This window comes from Mus caroli, chromosome 8 (genome assembly GCF_900094665.2).
Source record: "Mus caroli chromosome 8, CAROLI_EIJ_v1.1, whole genome shotgun sequence".
Lineage (NCBI taxonomy): Eukaryota > Metazoa > Chordata > Mammalia > Rodentia > Muridae > Mus > Mus caroli.
Window position 1 is genome coordinate 38,575,655 of NC_034577.1, and position 14,041 is coordinate 38,589,695.

The 14,041-nt window shown below is 46.4% G+C and overlaps 1 protein-coding gene across 7 annotated transcripts in view; it reads left to right on the plus strand.

The window, feature by feature from the left end:
- Fat1 (FAT atypical cadherin 1) overlaps positions 1–14,041 on the plus strand; it is a 120,116-nt gene that overhangs the window by 13,016 nt on the left and 93,059 nt on the right. For all 7 annotated transcript variants that reach the window (XR_003837393.1, XM_029480377.1, XM_029480379.1 and 4 more), the window contains exon 2: positions 1,987–5,272. Coding sequence is in view for 6 of the 7 variants with exons in the window: in XM_029480377.1 (XP_029336237.1) it covers positions 2,005–5,272 (3,268 nt within the window). In the remaining variant the exon portion in view is untranslated. The remainder of the gene's footprint in view (positions 1–1,986; positions 5,273–14,041) is intronic.

The window sequence follows — 14,041 nt, forward strand, 5'->3', positions numbered from 1 at the left end:
CAACGAGCTTTTTAAGAAGGACAGCACCTGCTCAGCGTCATTTTTGTAGCTAGTTTTCCTTATGTGTACTTTCATATTCCTGCTTCACACGGGTTTGGATTATGGTTTTTGCCTTCCTTCATCCTTACATACGGAAAACAGTGATATTCCATAGTGTGACCTTACAGCCTACAGCTGAACTGAATGGATCTCTCTCTCTCTCTCTCTCTCTCAAACTTACAGGATTTTTTTTTTTAAATCGAACTCAAATTTCCCCAAGTATTAGAACTAGTGAGCAAATAGAGATTTCTGTAGGGGCCGTCGCTGGGAGACGTCCTTAGTCTGTTAAATCATCCCTGCCCCTTTCGAGGTCAGGGATCTGTATGACTTCCCGACTTGGCTGTTGAGGAGAAGGCGTGAAAGCTACAGCGCAAGTTGGGTGCCCAACTTGAACTTGATTCAGTATCCATTAAGCTCCTGATTGCTTTAGGCATATCGGCTTTCTTCTCCTCCCCCCCCCCCTTTTAATAAAATGACTAATGGGGCAAGCTAGCAGTGGCTGAGTTAAGATACTGTAAATTAATGCTGCCATTGCTAGTTTTGCTGGGCTGTCAAGCCAGCCCTCCGGTCTGCTGTTTCGTTCACCCTTGCTGGTCTCTTACAGTTTTGTTCATATTCATCAGACGGTTACCCCGCAAAGGGCGAGCTTCTGTACTGTGCTGTCAGCGCTGGGTGGTGGGGAAGCACACTGATTTTTTTTTCCACCTCCCCCAGGGATGAATTTGCTGGGGTGATGAAGAACAGCTGGTGGGAACAGAGCCCTGTTCTCTGGCCCAATCTCAGCCCCGTGGACCTGACCCACCTTCCCACTTGTTTAAAGGCTGCCCTTTGTTCGGGCTCCCTCTTTCCCTCCTCAGTGACTCTCTGCCCTTCCCGTAGCTCTGCATCCTTCCTACTCTGCCTTGATGCGTTGATGTTTCAGCTTCTGTGCCTGTGTCACTCCTTTCACTGGGGACGCCCTTGGGACAGGGTGTGAGGGGTTTTGAAGATACCAGACCCTGGAACAAGGGGTTATTGACAACCCTGATGGTAAAATGTCAGTGCTCAGAGATTTGCTTCTCTGCCGTAGTCAGAGCTGTTGCCTGTCAAGCTCCTTAATTCAGGTTTTCCTGTTATAAAATGACCTTTGACTGTATGCTCAGGTTGGTGTTTAGAAATTACTTCACTGCAGATTTGACGGTAATGATTACTATAATTCCTTTAAATAGCTTTGCAGTACTAAGTGAGACAGTAAGGGAGTGCTGTGGGGAGTGAACTTAATTATTTTTATGAAGAAATAATTCCAGGATAAATTTTTGAGATCAGATTACAAGCTATCATTACATACGGTCCTGTGAGAGCACCGTTTAGGACTTTTTCTGAGAGACTCTGCATGTTTCCAATCCTGTGTTAGCACAAGGTTATAAGCTTCCAAGGCTTGGTGAAACATGCAATGGGAGACTGAGGCAAGAGGGCTAGGGGTTCAAGTCCATCCTTGACTACACAGTGAGCTTGAGGCCGGCCTGGGTTACTTGAAATTATGTCTCAAAAGAAATTTTCCTGCCAGAAAAGTAAATTTATATGATTTTGAGGACGTAGTTCCTGGTGTGTGAGAGGAGGCATTCCTTGTCTGCTTTTTTCAAAAACTGATGTCTGTGTTTGGCCTGAAGACGTAAGTTTAACAATCAAATTCAGGGTTGGAGAGACTGCTCAACGGTTAAGAAGAGAGTTGCTCTTGCGGAGGGACCTGTTCCCAGGCGGACACTGATGCGCATGAAAACAATAACAAGAGAAAGATAGCTGTCAGACATACTTCTAGAGTTGTTAGAGTGTTGATGTTGGTGTTGGGAAGCGCTTACTCATAGTCTGTGTGGGTGGGGAATGCTTGATGCATAAGGCTTATATTTACAATTTATTCTTTCCCCTCCGGCAAGTGACACTCTTTTTTCTTTTCTTTTTCTATTACAGGTGGCCAGGAGTTAAACAATGGGGAGACACTTGGCCTTGCTTCTGCTTCTGCTCCTCTTCCTCCAGCATTTTGGAGACAGTGATGGCAGCCAAAGACTTGAACCCACCCCTCCTATCCAGTTTACACACTTCCAGTACAATGTCACTGTGCACGAGAACTCGGCAGCGAAGACCTATGTTGGCCACCCCAGAAAGATGGGCATCTACATCTTAGACCCCTCGTGGGAGATAAGGTACAAAATCGTCTCAGGAGACAGCGAAAACCTGTTCAAAGCCGAAGAGTATGTTCTCGGAGACTTCTGTTTTCTAAGGATAAGAACCAAAGGAGGGAATACCGCCATCCTGAACAGAGAAGTGAGAGACCATTACACGCTGATCGTCAAGGCAGTGGAGAAAGCCACCGATGCCGAGGCCCGAGTGAAGGTTCGGGTGCAAGTGCTGGATACAAACGACTTAAGGCCCTTATTCTCCCCCACCTCCTACAGCGTCTCTTTGCCGGAAAACACAGCCATAAGGACCAGCATCGCAAGAGTCAGTGCCACGGATGCAGACATTGGGACCAATGGTGAATTTTACTACAGTTTTAAAGACAGAACTGACATGTTTGCTATCCACCCAACCAGTGGCGTTGTTGTTTTGACTGGCAGGCTTGATTTCCTAGAGACTCAGCTCTATGAGCTGGAGATTCTGGCTGCGGACCGGGGAATGAAGCTGTACGGTAGCAGTGGGGTCAGCAGCTTGGCCAAGCTGACGGTTCACGTGGAGCAGGCCAACGAGTGTGCGCCCATCATAACCGCAGTGACGTTGTCGCCCTCTGAGCTGGACAAGGACCCAACCTACGCGATCATCACCATGGAGGACTGTGATCAGGGTGCCAACGGGGAGATAGCGTCTTTGAGCATCGTGGCTGGCGACCTCCTTCAGCAGTTTAAAACAGTGAGGTCTTTCCCAGGGAGTAAAGCATTCAAAGTGAAAGCCATCGGGGCCATCGACTGGGACAGCCATCCTTACGGCTACAACCTGACATTGCAGGCTAAAGACAAAGGGACTCCTCCCCAGTTTTCCCCTGTGAAAGTTATTCACATCATTTCTCCACAGTTCAGAGCTGGCCCTGTCAAGTTTGAAATGGATGTTTACAGAGCCGAGATCAGTGAGTTTGCCCCTCCACATACACCTGTGGTCCTGATCAAAGCCATTCCTCGTTATTCCCATTTGAGGTATGTTTTTAAAAGCACTCCTGGAAAACCTAAATTCGGTTTGAATCACAACACGGGTCTCATTTCCATTCTAGAACCCATTAGAAGGCAGCACACATCCCATTTTGAACTCGAGGTGACAACAAGTGACAAAAGAGCCTCCGCCCGAGTGGTGGTCAAAGTTTTAGGTACAAACAGCAACCCCCCTGAGTTTACACAGACCTCGTACAAAGCATCCATCGATGAGAATGCGCCTATCGGTGCCGCAGTCACGAGGGTGAGTGCGATGGACCCCGACGAGGGGGAGAATGGCTACGTGACTTACAGTATTGCAAACTTAAATCACGTGCCGTTTGTCATTGACCACTTCACGGGTACTGTGAGTACCTCTGAGAATCTGGACTATGAACTGATGCCTCGCGTGTACACGCTGAGGATCCGTGCTTCTGACTGGGGCTTGCCATACCGCCGGGAAGTCGAAGTCCTTGCCACGATTACTCTCAATAACCTGAATGACAACACACCCCTGTTTGAGAGGATAAACTGTGAGGGGACCATTCCCCGAGACCTAGGTGTGGGGGAGCAGATAGCCACCGTGTCTGCCATTGACGCCGACGAGCTGCAGCTGGTCCGGTACCAGATTGAAGCCGGAAATGAGTTGGATTTGTTTGGCTTAAACCCCAGCTCCGGTGTGCTGTCCTTAAAGCACTCCCTCACGGATGGCTTGGGCGCGAAGGTTTCCTTTCACAGTTTGAGAATCACGGCGACAGACGGGGAAAATTTTGCCACGCCGTTATACATCAACCTAACGGTGGCTGCCAGTCGCAAGCCAGTCAACTTGCAGTGTGAGGAGACCGGTGTTGCCAAAATGCTGGCAGAGAAACTCCTGCAGGCGAATAAGTTACACAGTCAGGGGGACGTGGAGGATATTTTCTTTGATTCTTACTCCGTCAATGCCCATGCTCCACAGTTCAGGGGTACTCTTCCAACTGGAATTGAGGTAAAGGAGAACCTCCCGGTGGGTGCCAATATACTATTCATGAATGCTACCGACCTTGACTCTGGCTTCAATGGAAAACTCGTCTATGCTATTTCTGGAGGGAATGATGATAGTTGCTTTACCATCGCCATGGAAACAGGCGCGTTGAAAGTCCTGTCTCCACTTGACCGCGAAGTAATGGACAAATACACCCTGAATATTACCGTGTACGACCTCGGTATACCCCAGAGGGCTGCCTGGCGTCTTCTGGACGTCACGGTTCTGGATGCCAATGACAATGCGCCCGAGTTTTTACAGGAGAGCTATTTTGTGGAAGTGAGTGAAGACAAGGAGGTGAACAGTGACATCATCCAGGTTGAAGCCACGGATAAAGATCTGGGCCCCAGCGGGCACGTGACCTACGCTATTCTCACAGATACGGAGACGTTTTCCATCGACAGCGTGACCGGTGTGGTGAAAATTATCCAGCCTTTGGATCGTGAAGTGCAACCTGTGCATTACCTGAAGATCGAGGCCAGGGACCAAGCCACAGAGGAACCCCGGTTGTTCTCCACCGTGCTCCTGAAGGTGTCACTAGATGATGTTAATGACAACCCACCTAGGTTCATCCCACCCAATTACTCAGTGAAAGTCCGAGAAGATCTACCAGAAGGAACCATCATCATGTGGTTAGAAGCCTATGATCCGGACATGGGTCAGTCCAGTCAGGTGAGATATAGCCTCCTGGACCATGGAGAAGGCCACTTTGATGTGGATAAACTCAGCGGGGCAGTTAGAATTGTCCAGCAGCTGGACTTTGAGAAGAAGCAACTGTATAATCTCACTGTGAGGGCCAAAGACAAAGGGAAGCCTGTGTCCCTGTCTTCCACTTGCTATGTGGAAGTGGAGGTCGTTGATGTGAATGAGAACCTACATGCTCCAGTGTTCTCCAGCTTCGTGGAGAAGGGTGTAGTGAAAGAAGACGTCCCTACTGGCTCATCAGTCATGACTGTGTCAGCTCACGACGAAGACACAGGCAGAGATGGAGAGATCCGGTATTCCATTAGAGATGGCTCTGGAATTGGTGTTTTCAGGATAGATGAAGAAACAGGCAAGTACTGTTAATCACTTCTGCTGGCTGCACTTCCTCCCCTCTCTCCTCTTCTTTGCATCAGAATCCCCAGTTGGTTTCTGTTAGGGCTTGGCGTTGAGGTACGTTTACACTTTTTTTTTTGTCCTTTTGCGCTATGAAGCTACACACTGAAGGATTGATTAAGTGTACATAAGATGAGTAGAAGGAAGTTGAAATGGTTATCACAGATACCGATCTCTGAAGTTTGTACTCTATTATCAAGATCATCACTGTGGTTTTGTAGTAACCTTGAAAAGCATTCTGATTAGGCTATTTCGTGGTGTGATGTTTCCGTGGTGGTACGGTAACATCCACACCAGTTGGAGTGCCATCTGGAGGGTAGTGCATACCTGCAAAGTTATACAACATACCCAGAGACTTTTATGCACTAAAACTACTTTATCATCTGCTCTATGCCCTTCAGGCTTTGAGAGGCTGTGTAGGGTAGTGGAAGGTTGAACTGAAAATACCTGGCTGGTGGCTGTGTCTTAGGGTTTTACTGCTGTGAACAGATACCATGACCAAGGCAACTCTTATAAAGGACATTTAATTGGGGCTGGCTTATAGGTTCAGAGGTTCAGTCCATTATCATCAAGGCAGGAAGCATGGTACAGGAGAAGCTGAGAGTTCTACATCTTCATCTGAAGGCTGCTAGCAGAATACTGACTTCCAGGCAGCTAGGATGAGGGTGTTATAGCCCACACCCACAGTACCACACCTACTCCAACAGGACCACACCTTCTAATAGTGCCATTTCCTGGGCTCAGCATAGACAAACCATCACAGGCTGCCTCTTTCAGTCAGGATCTTCCCAAAATGAACTATTTAATCTATAAGATGGAGACATTCCATTTTCTTTTAATTTGTTTTGTTATGCTTTGTGGTATGGGGGAATTGAACCTATAACCTCTGCATGCTAGGCAGGCATTCTATACACAGATGGGCTGCATCAAGGTTTATGTGAGGAAGTCATTAAGTAACGTGTTGGGTTTTTTAATAGGTTTTGGAACTGGTGTTGGTGTTTTGCTATAACATACTGTTTTTCTCCAGAATACAGTTCAGTTCCTGGAATCTCTGAGGTAGCCAGGTTTTTTGGTTTTTGTTTTTTGTTTTTTTTTCCCAGACAGGTTGTGTCTGCCCATCCTGGAACTCACTGTGTAGTCAAACTCAGATGTATGCCTGCCTCCCAAGTGCTGCGATTAAAGGCTTGCTACCCCCTAGATAAGCCCCTACTCCCCCAACCGCCGCCCCTCTCCAGTGTCCAATTCTTGAGTGGATACTGTTTCCTTTGAGGACACAGATCTGTCCTTACAGGTCAGTGTTCCGATGGATGTGGGCTTTCTGGGGCAGGTTATTTACCTCTGACATCTAGTTCTTTAGAGTGCACAGAAACTGCTTCATAAACAGTAACGTAATAGGTGAATTGATGAAGGTTTTGGCTTTGACTGCCCTGCCTTCTGAGTGTGGTAAACGCAGGGAAATGCAATGTCTCAATCAGTAAGGTCTGGGTGGGACATAGTTTACAGGTCTCCTTGATGTTCTTTCACAGATCTGTGTGTTCTAAGAAGATCCTTTTTATTATGTTAAAATTTGATTTGTTTGGTAATACTGGACACATAAGACAAGAACAAAAGCCTGCAGTATTTTAGCCAGAAGTCACCCTATCTTAGGGTGCCCAGCATCTGGAAAATAGAACCTTTGCCTGAGAACATGATTCGAAGGCTTCAGGCTCACTAGAATTATGCTTTCTATTAAGTCAAGGGGCTTTCCCCTCAGTGATTATATTTCACTAGCGTCACTCAAATGGACTTCTCAGAATTAGTTTAAGGCAGAGGAAAATGGCGTAATCAATAGTGTTTGGTAATCAGTCTTCTGGAGCAGACACCTTTTGGAGGGGTGCCCTTCTGTCCAGTAGAAATCAGAATTGGTGGACCAGTATCAATATTGAAGAATACTCAAGAGTTAAGGTTGAAATTGATACTTTTCCTGTAGATTTTCTGGGAAGTTATCCTTAACAGTTTTTTTACCCCCTCTCAATATAAATTTCCAAGCCTATAAGGAGCTGTTAGGAGTTAAAGTTGAGTCACAAAATATAATTTGAGCCTTAATTTGCATTCTCTTCGTGACTTAAATTATGAGCACTGCCTTTTGGCTCTGCCTTTTTTTTTTTTTTTTTTTTTTTTATTTTTGTGAAAATAGTTTGCTTTTTAAAAAGGATCACATAGAAACTGGTATTTTTCACCTATAAATGTAAGGGATGGGGTTGTTCCCGCTGCCAAATGGGGAGAAGGAAACAGGATGGATAGCATCCTGAAATAGGTCCAGAGCAGTGTGCAGTGGCCACGGATTTTTTCCAGTGGTAATTTAGTGGGAGGGGAGGTGGGGGAGGCACCGGGATTCTAGGGAGTGAGATTGGTTACCGTATGAAAGACTCTTACACACGTCTATAATTATAGTCAAAGGTGAGAGTGAAGCTAGAATGTTTCTAAGTCATTATTCCCTGGTTCTTCTTGTTTTACAGAGGAATATTCTCCCTGTGCGGTGGTGTGTGTATATGGTTTCTGAGATCGTATAAATGATGTACTAGTTAGACTTTGAACTATTGTATTGAAACAATGTATGTTGGATGGTAAATTTATCTGACCTATTATTTTGTAGATTTCTAGCCAGGAGATTGGGTATTAAGTGTTAAATTTCTTCAGGAAAACCATGTCTAACAGAGTAGAAATGCTAAGATTGAGGGGTTAGTGGTAAAGGAAAAGCGTTGGCTGTACAAGCATGAGGAGTTGAATCCTGTCCTCAGGAGACAGACACGGTTGGAGCTCTGTCCCTGGGCAGCCTAGCCACGTTGGGTTCAGGAAGAGACCTTGTTTAAGAATATAAGATGAAGGGCCTGCAAGATGGCTTGGAAGTGAGGGCTCTCTGCACAAGGCCTTGACAACCAGAGTTCAGTCCCTGGAACTCAGGGTTCCTCATCTTCCTTAGGAAGACGTGGGGGTGGGGGAGGGAGAGGGAGGGAGGGGAGGGAGGGAGGGCGAGAGAGAGAGAGAGAGAGAGAGAGAGAGAGAGAGAGAGAGATTGAAGAACACACTCAGTGGCCTCTACACATCTGCATATACATGTGATTCATGTGGACACACATAGATATTAACATAAATATACACAGAACTAAAGTTAGCAAGCTAATTATTTCATTTGACAAGTATAGAAGTATAGAAAGGTACCTGTCTAATGAAGAAAAGTAGGGACAGTTTGGGAAGAGTGGGGGACCTCACAGAAGACAGCCCTTAAAAGGCAAAGAAGCTGGAGGTGGGAATGTCTGACGTCAGGTGAGCACTTTGCTCTCTGCCCATTGCCACTGCACCTACTTCCTGTGCCATGGGTGTGCTTGATACTGTGCCCAGTGATCAGGGCCTGAGCAGAGCTGCTGTGCCAGTTGCTTTGTCAATTTGACACAAACTGGAGTCAACTGGGAAGAGGAACCCTCAGTTGATAAATGATTCCACCCGATTGGCCTGTGGTCATACCTGTGGGGTTTAGTTTTTTTTTTTTTTTGGAATGCTGATAGATATGAGTAAGACCCGCCCACTGTGGGTGTTCCTTCACTGGGCAGATGGTCTTGGGTGGCGGTTGCGTAAGAAAGCAAGCTGAGCAAGCCACAGGAGATAAGCCAGTGTCCCGACTTCCCGCAGTGATCCAAGTGCAACCTGGAAGTGTAAGATGCAACAGACTTCTTTCTCCCAAGTTGCTTCTTTAAAAAAAAAAAAAAATGAATGCACCAGCGAAGGAAACTGGGACAACTGTTTTGGCTCCGGAGACCCAGAAACAGCTTCCTTCTGCCTCTTGCCTTTGGCTTTCAGCTGCTCGTGAAGATTGAGTAGTGTGAGCAGGTTTTTGTGGTGGCTTTAACTATTTCAACACCGTCAGATGTGTGTCCCTTTTTACGGGCTTCTTACAGGTCAGAGAACAATCCAGCAACCGACATCTAATTCTTGCTCTGTTTGGGAGTCTTCTCTTTCTTTATCCATGTCAATTTCAAACACCCACAAAATAGTAATTAAGAAAATTCTACAGACCCCCTAAAATACGTGATTAAAATACACAGCCTTACCAGTTGTGAGTTTCGAATCTGTTTTGCTATAACTGCTGTGTAGTTTCAAGGTGGGGGTGGCAGTCGCCTGTCCATCTGACATCTCTTGGTATGTTTTGCTGAGCAGCCTTTGGGTCCCAGCGACTCTCACAGATCCGGACCGATGTGATCACCCTGCCACTTGAGGGTTTGCAAGGGTAGAGCATTGTGTGGGAAAGCTTGTCTTCTCTGAGTCCCAATTTCCTGAGCTCTAATTACGGCTCTTGAAGTCTCTGAAGGGGCCGAGCAAGTGGTTCAATAGGGAGAGTGTGTGCCAAGTAGACTTGAATTTGCATCCCCGGTACCCATGCAAGTAAATCCAGTCAGAGTGGTGCTGGCCCCTAGGTAGTGCAAGGATGTGGGTAGATATGCAGATCCTTGAAGCTTGCCCCGGCTGCCCAGACAGTCTGGCCGAATCAACTAACCACCAAGTTCCCTGAGAGACCATTTCAGGAAATCCTGATGAGAATCGAGGAAAAACTGGACTGTAGCTCCCAAGTGTAGGATCATGTGCTTATCATCCAGCACACACCTGTGTTCCCAGACACACCACACACACACACACACACACACACACACACACTTAAAAATAGCCTTGCTGGGAATTCTAAAAAGGAATTAATAGAAAGGCTTTGTGGTGTCTTTAATGCATGTCTGGGCTGGCATTTAGATTTGGGCTCATCCATATTACACTCAGCTTTCCGCTCCTTTTTGCCGTGGCTCTTGGTTGCCTTGTTGTGAGCTTTGACCTGTAGCAGAAAAGAGAAAGAGCTTCCCTTCCATACGCACATCGCTGAACAAATTGCTTAGCTCACTTGTCCCCCATGTCTGTCCTTGCTTGAGGACCACGGTACTACGCCATTTTCGGAGACTTAAGTGAGTCTGCAGGAATGCTTAGCCGTGCTTCTTAGCTGTTAATGGTGTCGACACGCTGGTTGACTCTCTTTTCCACAGTGGGTGGGGTAATACCATGCCAGGGGGGCACAATTTCTCTTCATTCTGGAGGAGTGTGGTTCAGTGTTGGGTTGGTACGGGAACACATCTCAGAGTGTTCCCGGTTCTAACTGCTCTTTTGGGGGGAATCCATGTCTTTGACTAAGATAAAAACAAATTGTAAGCTAATTAGCACCGTGTTACTGGTAGGCTGTCATCGTGTTTTCAGTACTGAAATTTATGTTTGTTTCCATGGGAAAGTTGGAATGAATTAATATGGAAATCTAGCTGTTGTAACAAGAGAAACCACCTTATTTGAGATATAGAAGGGAAAGTGAAGGCTGTATGTACCTACCTACTTCCTCCATTTGTCAGTCCATCCATTCATCCATCCATCCATCTGATGCTTGGCAAACACTCTGCCATGAGCTGTATTCTCAGAGCTTTTGTTTCAAGTTTTGGTATAGGGTTTTGCTAAGTGGCCCAGGTACGCCTTGAATTTGCCATCTGTGGTCACTCCTGCCCCAGCTCTTCTGGAGTAGCTGGGACTGCTGGCTTCTACCACTAGGCCTGGCCGAGGACAGACTGCTTTTCTCTTAAGGGTACAGGTCATGGTGTTCTCCTGATGGGCACATCTTAGTCACTGATTCTGGCATTGTTCCTCTGGAGGTTGGCCCCTGGCCTTCCTCTGTGGGGTGGATACTGTTTCTGTGGTGGAAGCAGAAAGAATTCTTGTTCAAGCCAACATGACTGCTGACCTCATCGAGAAGGAGAATGTTCTGGAAGTCTGAATATATTAATGTTATGTAGTTACTTGTCCCAGTCTGAAATACGTTGTATTCTAACTTTACGAAGGATATTGTGTGTGTGTATGTGTGTGTATGTATGTATGGATAGATCTTATGGTCATTTTGTATTGTTCCTGAAAGGCAGGTCTTCCCTGGCCATGACTGCTGGGGAGCTGGGTGGCCCTTGGTGGTGTGGTGACTGCTGTGGTGGGAACAGTTACCCTCACTGGAACTGGGTCTAAAACATCTCGACAGGAACAGGAACTTAAAAAGAGACAAGGGTGGGAGGCCTGTTCGGGAGGTAAGAAATGTGCTGGTGAAAGGCCTTTTGTGTTTCTGTCTCCTCCCTTAAGTGGCAGCAGCTGCTGTCTGCCCCCCCCCCCACCCCCCTTTTGTTCTTCTAGCAGAGTTGAGGAGAAAAATTTACTCCCCAGCCCCAGTGAGACAGAAAGTCAGGCTGTGGCAGGAATCATCTTTGAAGGTATGTGGTTGCTGGGTTTGGTTGAGGCAGGTCAGGCTGCCTGGCCTGCTGCTGCAAAGGCTCCTGAGGCAGGAGGATTTTTTTAAAGGTGTAAGTGAAATCCAATTAGCAACCCAGGCTACTCCCTTGTGTTTTGAAAGGAAACAGTAGTGGCCTTTCTTTGGTTATTTGTTGTGGTGCTTACCAAGTTGATGCTTTCCGTGCTCTGTGAAGTTCTGGACCGGAGGAGAGAAGTCTTTACAAGGTTTTCAGAACTCTGCTACCTTCTCTTACTGCCATGCCTTCAGGTTCAAATGAAGCGTGGGGCATGGGAGCTAGAAGGTATAAGGTTATCCATGTTAGGGATAACACAGTGAGCATCCGCATAATAAAACACAGCCAGTTACAAGCTCGAAACCAGCCTGGGCCATGTATGTAGTAACATCCTGTTCCCCCCCAGACAAAATAGAAACAAACAAACAAACAACACAGAAAAGTAAGCAGGAGCCACTTTCTGAATCCTAACAACAGGAACTGTTGTAAGCACTTTATGTGAATTCACTTCTTAATTTTTACAAACTACCAGACACTTGGCCTGCGTTTCACGGAAGCTAACACTTATGGGGAAGGAGAGTAGGGAATTTGCCCAAGGCCGCTTGGGTACAGGAGAGCTTCCTATTGCTTCTCACTTGCACTTCCTAGTGCTTCTCACTTTGTGGTACCCAGAGGAATGCTCAGAGGAAACCCACTTCAAAGCTCTTGCCTGACTTCTGGCTGTCTTGGAAGCTTGAACCCTACTTTTTAGGCGTGGACATGAACGGGGGTGGGAGGTGAGGGGGTGGGGTGGAATCTAGGGGCCTGATTTCCTCAGAGCCTTGTACTGTATTTCAGCACCAAGACTGGCATGCGCTTCAGCCATGCTTGTGACCAGAAGCACATGCTGCAGCATCCCTGAAAAGCCTGCCTTCTGGAATGTTGAGCATGCAGACTCCCCAGCCTAGTGGAAATGGTGCTTTAGATCAGCGCTTCTCAGCCTGTGCGTCATGACCCATTTGGGGGTCAAATGACCCTTTCACAGGGGGTTACCTAAGACCATTGGAAAGGTCAAATGACCCTTTCACAGGGGTCACCTACGAAAATGATAGAGCACAGCTATTTACATCATGACCTAGAAGGGTAGCAAAATTAGTTATGAAGTAGCAACGAGAAGTTTTATGGTTGAGGGTCTTCACAACACGAGGAACTGAATGAAAGGGCCGCAGCATTAGGGAGGGTGAGGACCACTGCTTTAGATAGTTACTAGGTTCCTTCAAACCCAGTGTACCCTGCGGGGTAGCTGAAGCTAATCTCATGTGTGCTTCCCCTTTGCCCTGAGTTCCTTGTGGTCATGGTGCTCAGACATTGTTCTTACTGGTGCTCTGGCTCCTGCAGCTGTCCCCACCACCATCTGGTGCTTAGTAAGATAAGAAAGCCAGTCTAACACTGTGCTTGCTGTCAAGGAGCTGTTCTTGTGTTCTAAGAGGGTAGAAGGTTTGGATGTTCATAATTTGATGCGTGGCCTGTGTGTATAAAGATGTAATGCTCAGTGAATATTTGGTCTTTTCTCATCTAACCACCTTCTATGATTATGAAAATAGATTTTAACACCTTAGATATCTGCCCATGTTGAATTTTCAACCCCACAACCATTAAGTTGCTTTTGTTTTGATCACAGATGTTTTTTTTTTTTTTTAGCTTGGCATGCAGGATTGGCCAAGTTTTTAATATTTCAGCTTTATGTTTTGTTCATTGTGTTATTTTGTGGTTATTGCCCCGCATCTATTGATTTATTCTTAACACCTTGCTGGCTGTAAGTATTGTGTGTTCGCCATATAAGACCTAGTGCCACGAGTCTTTCATGACTTTGTTACCAGGAATAAATGGACTTGAGAAGATTGCCATTCAAGGACACATGCCTCTGCTTGTGAGTTGGCAGCTCTCCAGCTTCGCAGCAATGATGCAAAGCAAGAAACATGTATGAACATTGAGGGCCGACTTCATCATTTAGCTTAGCTTGCCTTGCCGGTTAAGCTATTCCTTATCTGCACTGAACCTGTTTCATGGCTGAAGAACTAACCTATGGAATGGAATTCTGTGAAAAAAAAATGTGTGTGTGTGTGTGTGTGTATAGACATACATATATATGTGTGTACACACACACATTTCAAACTAGGCGTTACCTGGCTATTTTGATACCCTTTTAGTTGGTGATCGTTTATCTCATGGCCTTGCCGCTGGCGAGCTTCTCCCACCCCACACCCTTCATCCTCCTCATCTGGATAGGTCACTGGATAGATAGTTTAGTGGATGGTTACTGGGTGCTTGCAGTGTGTCCCATCTGTTATAACGAGCCTTTATCTAGGCTGTGGCCTCAATTGTGTCACGGTAATCTGTGCGTA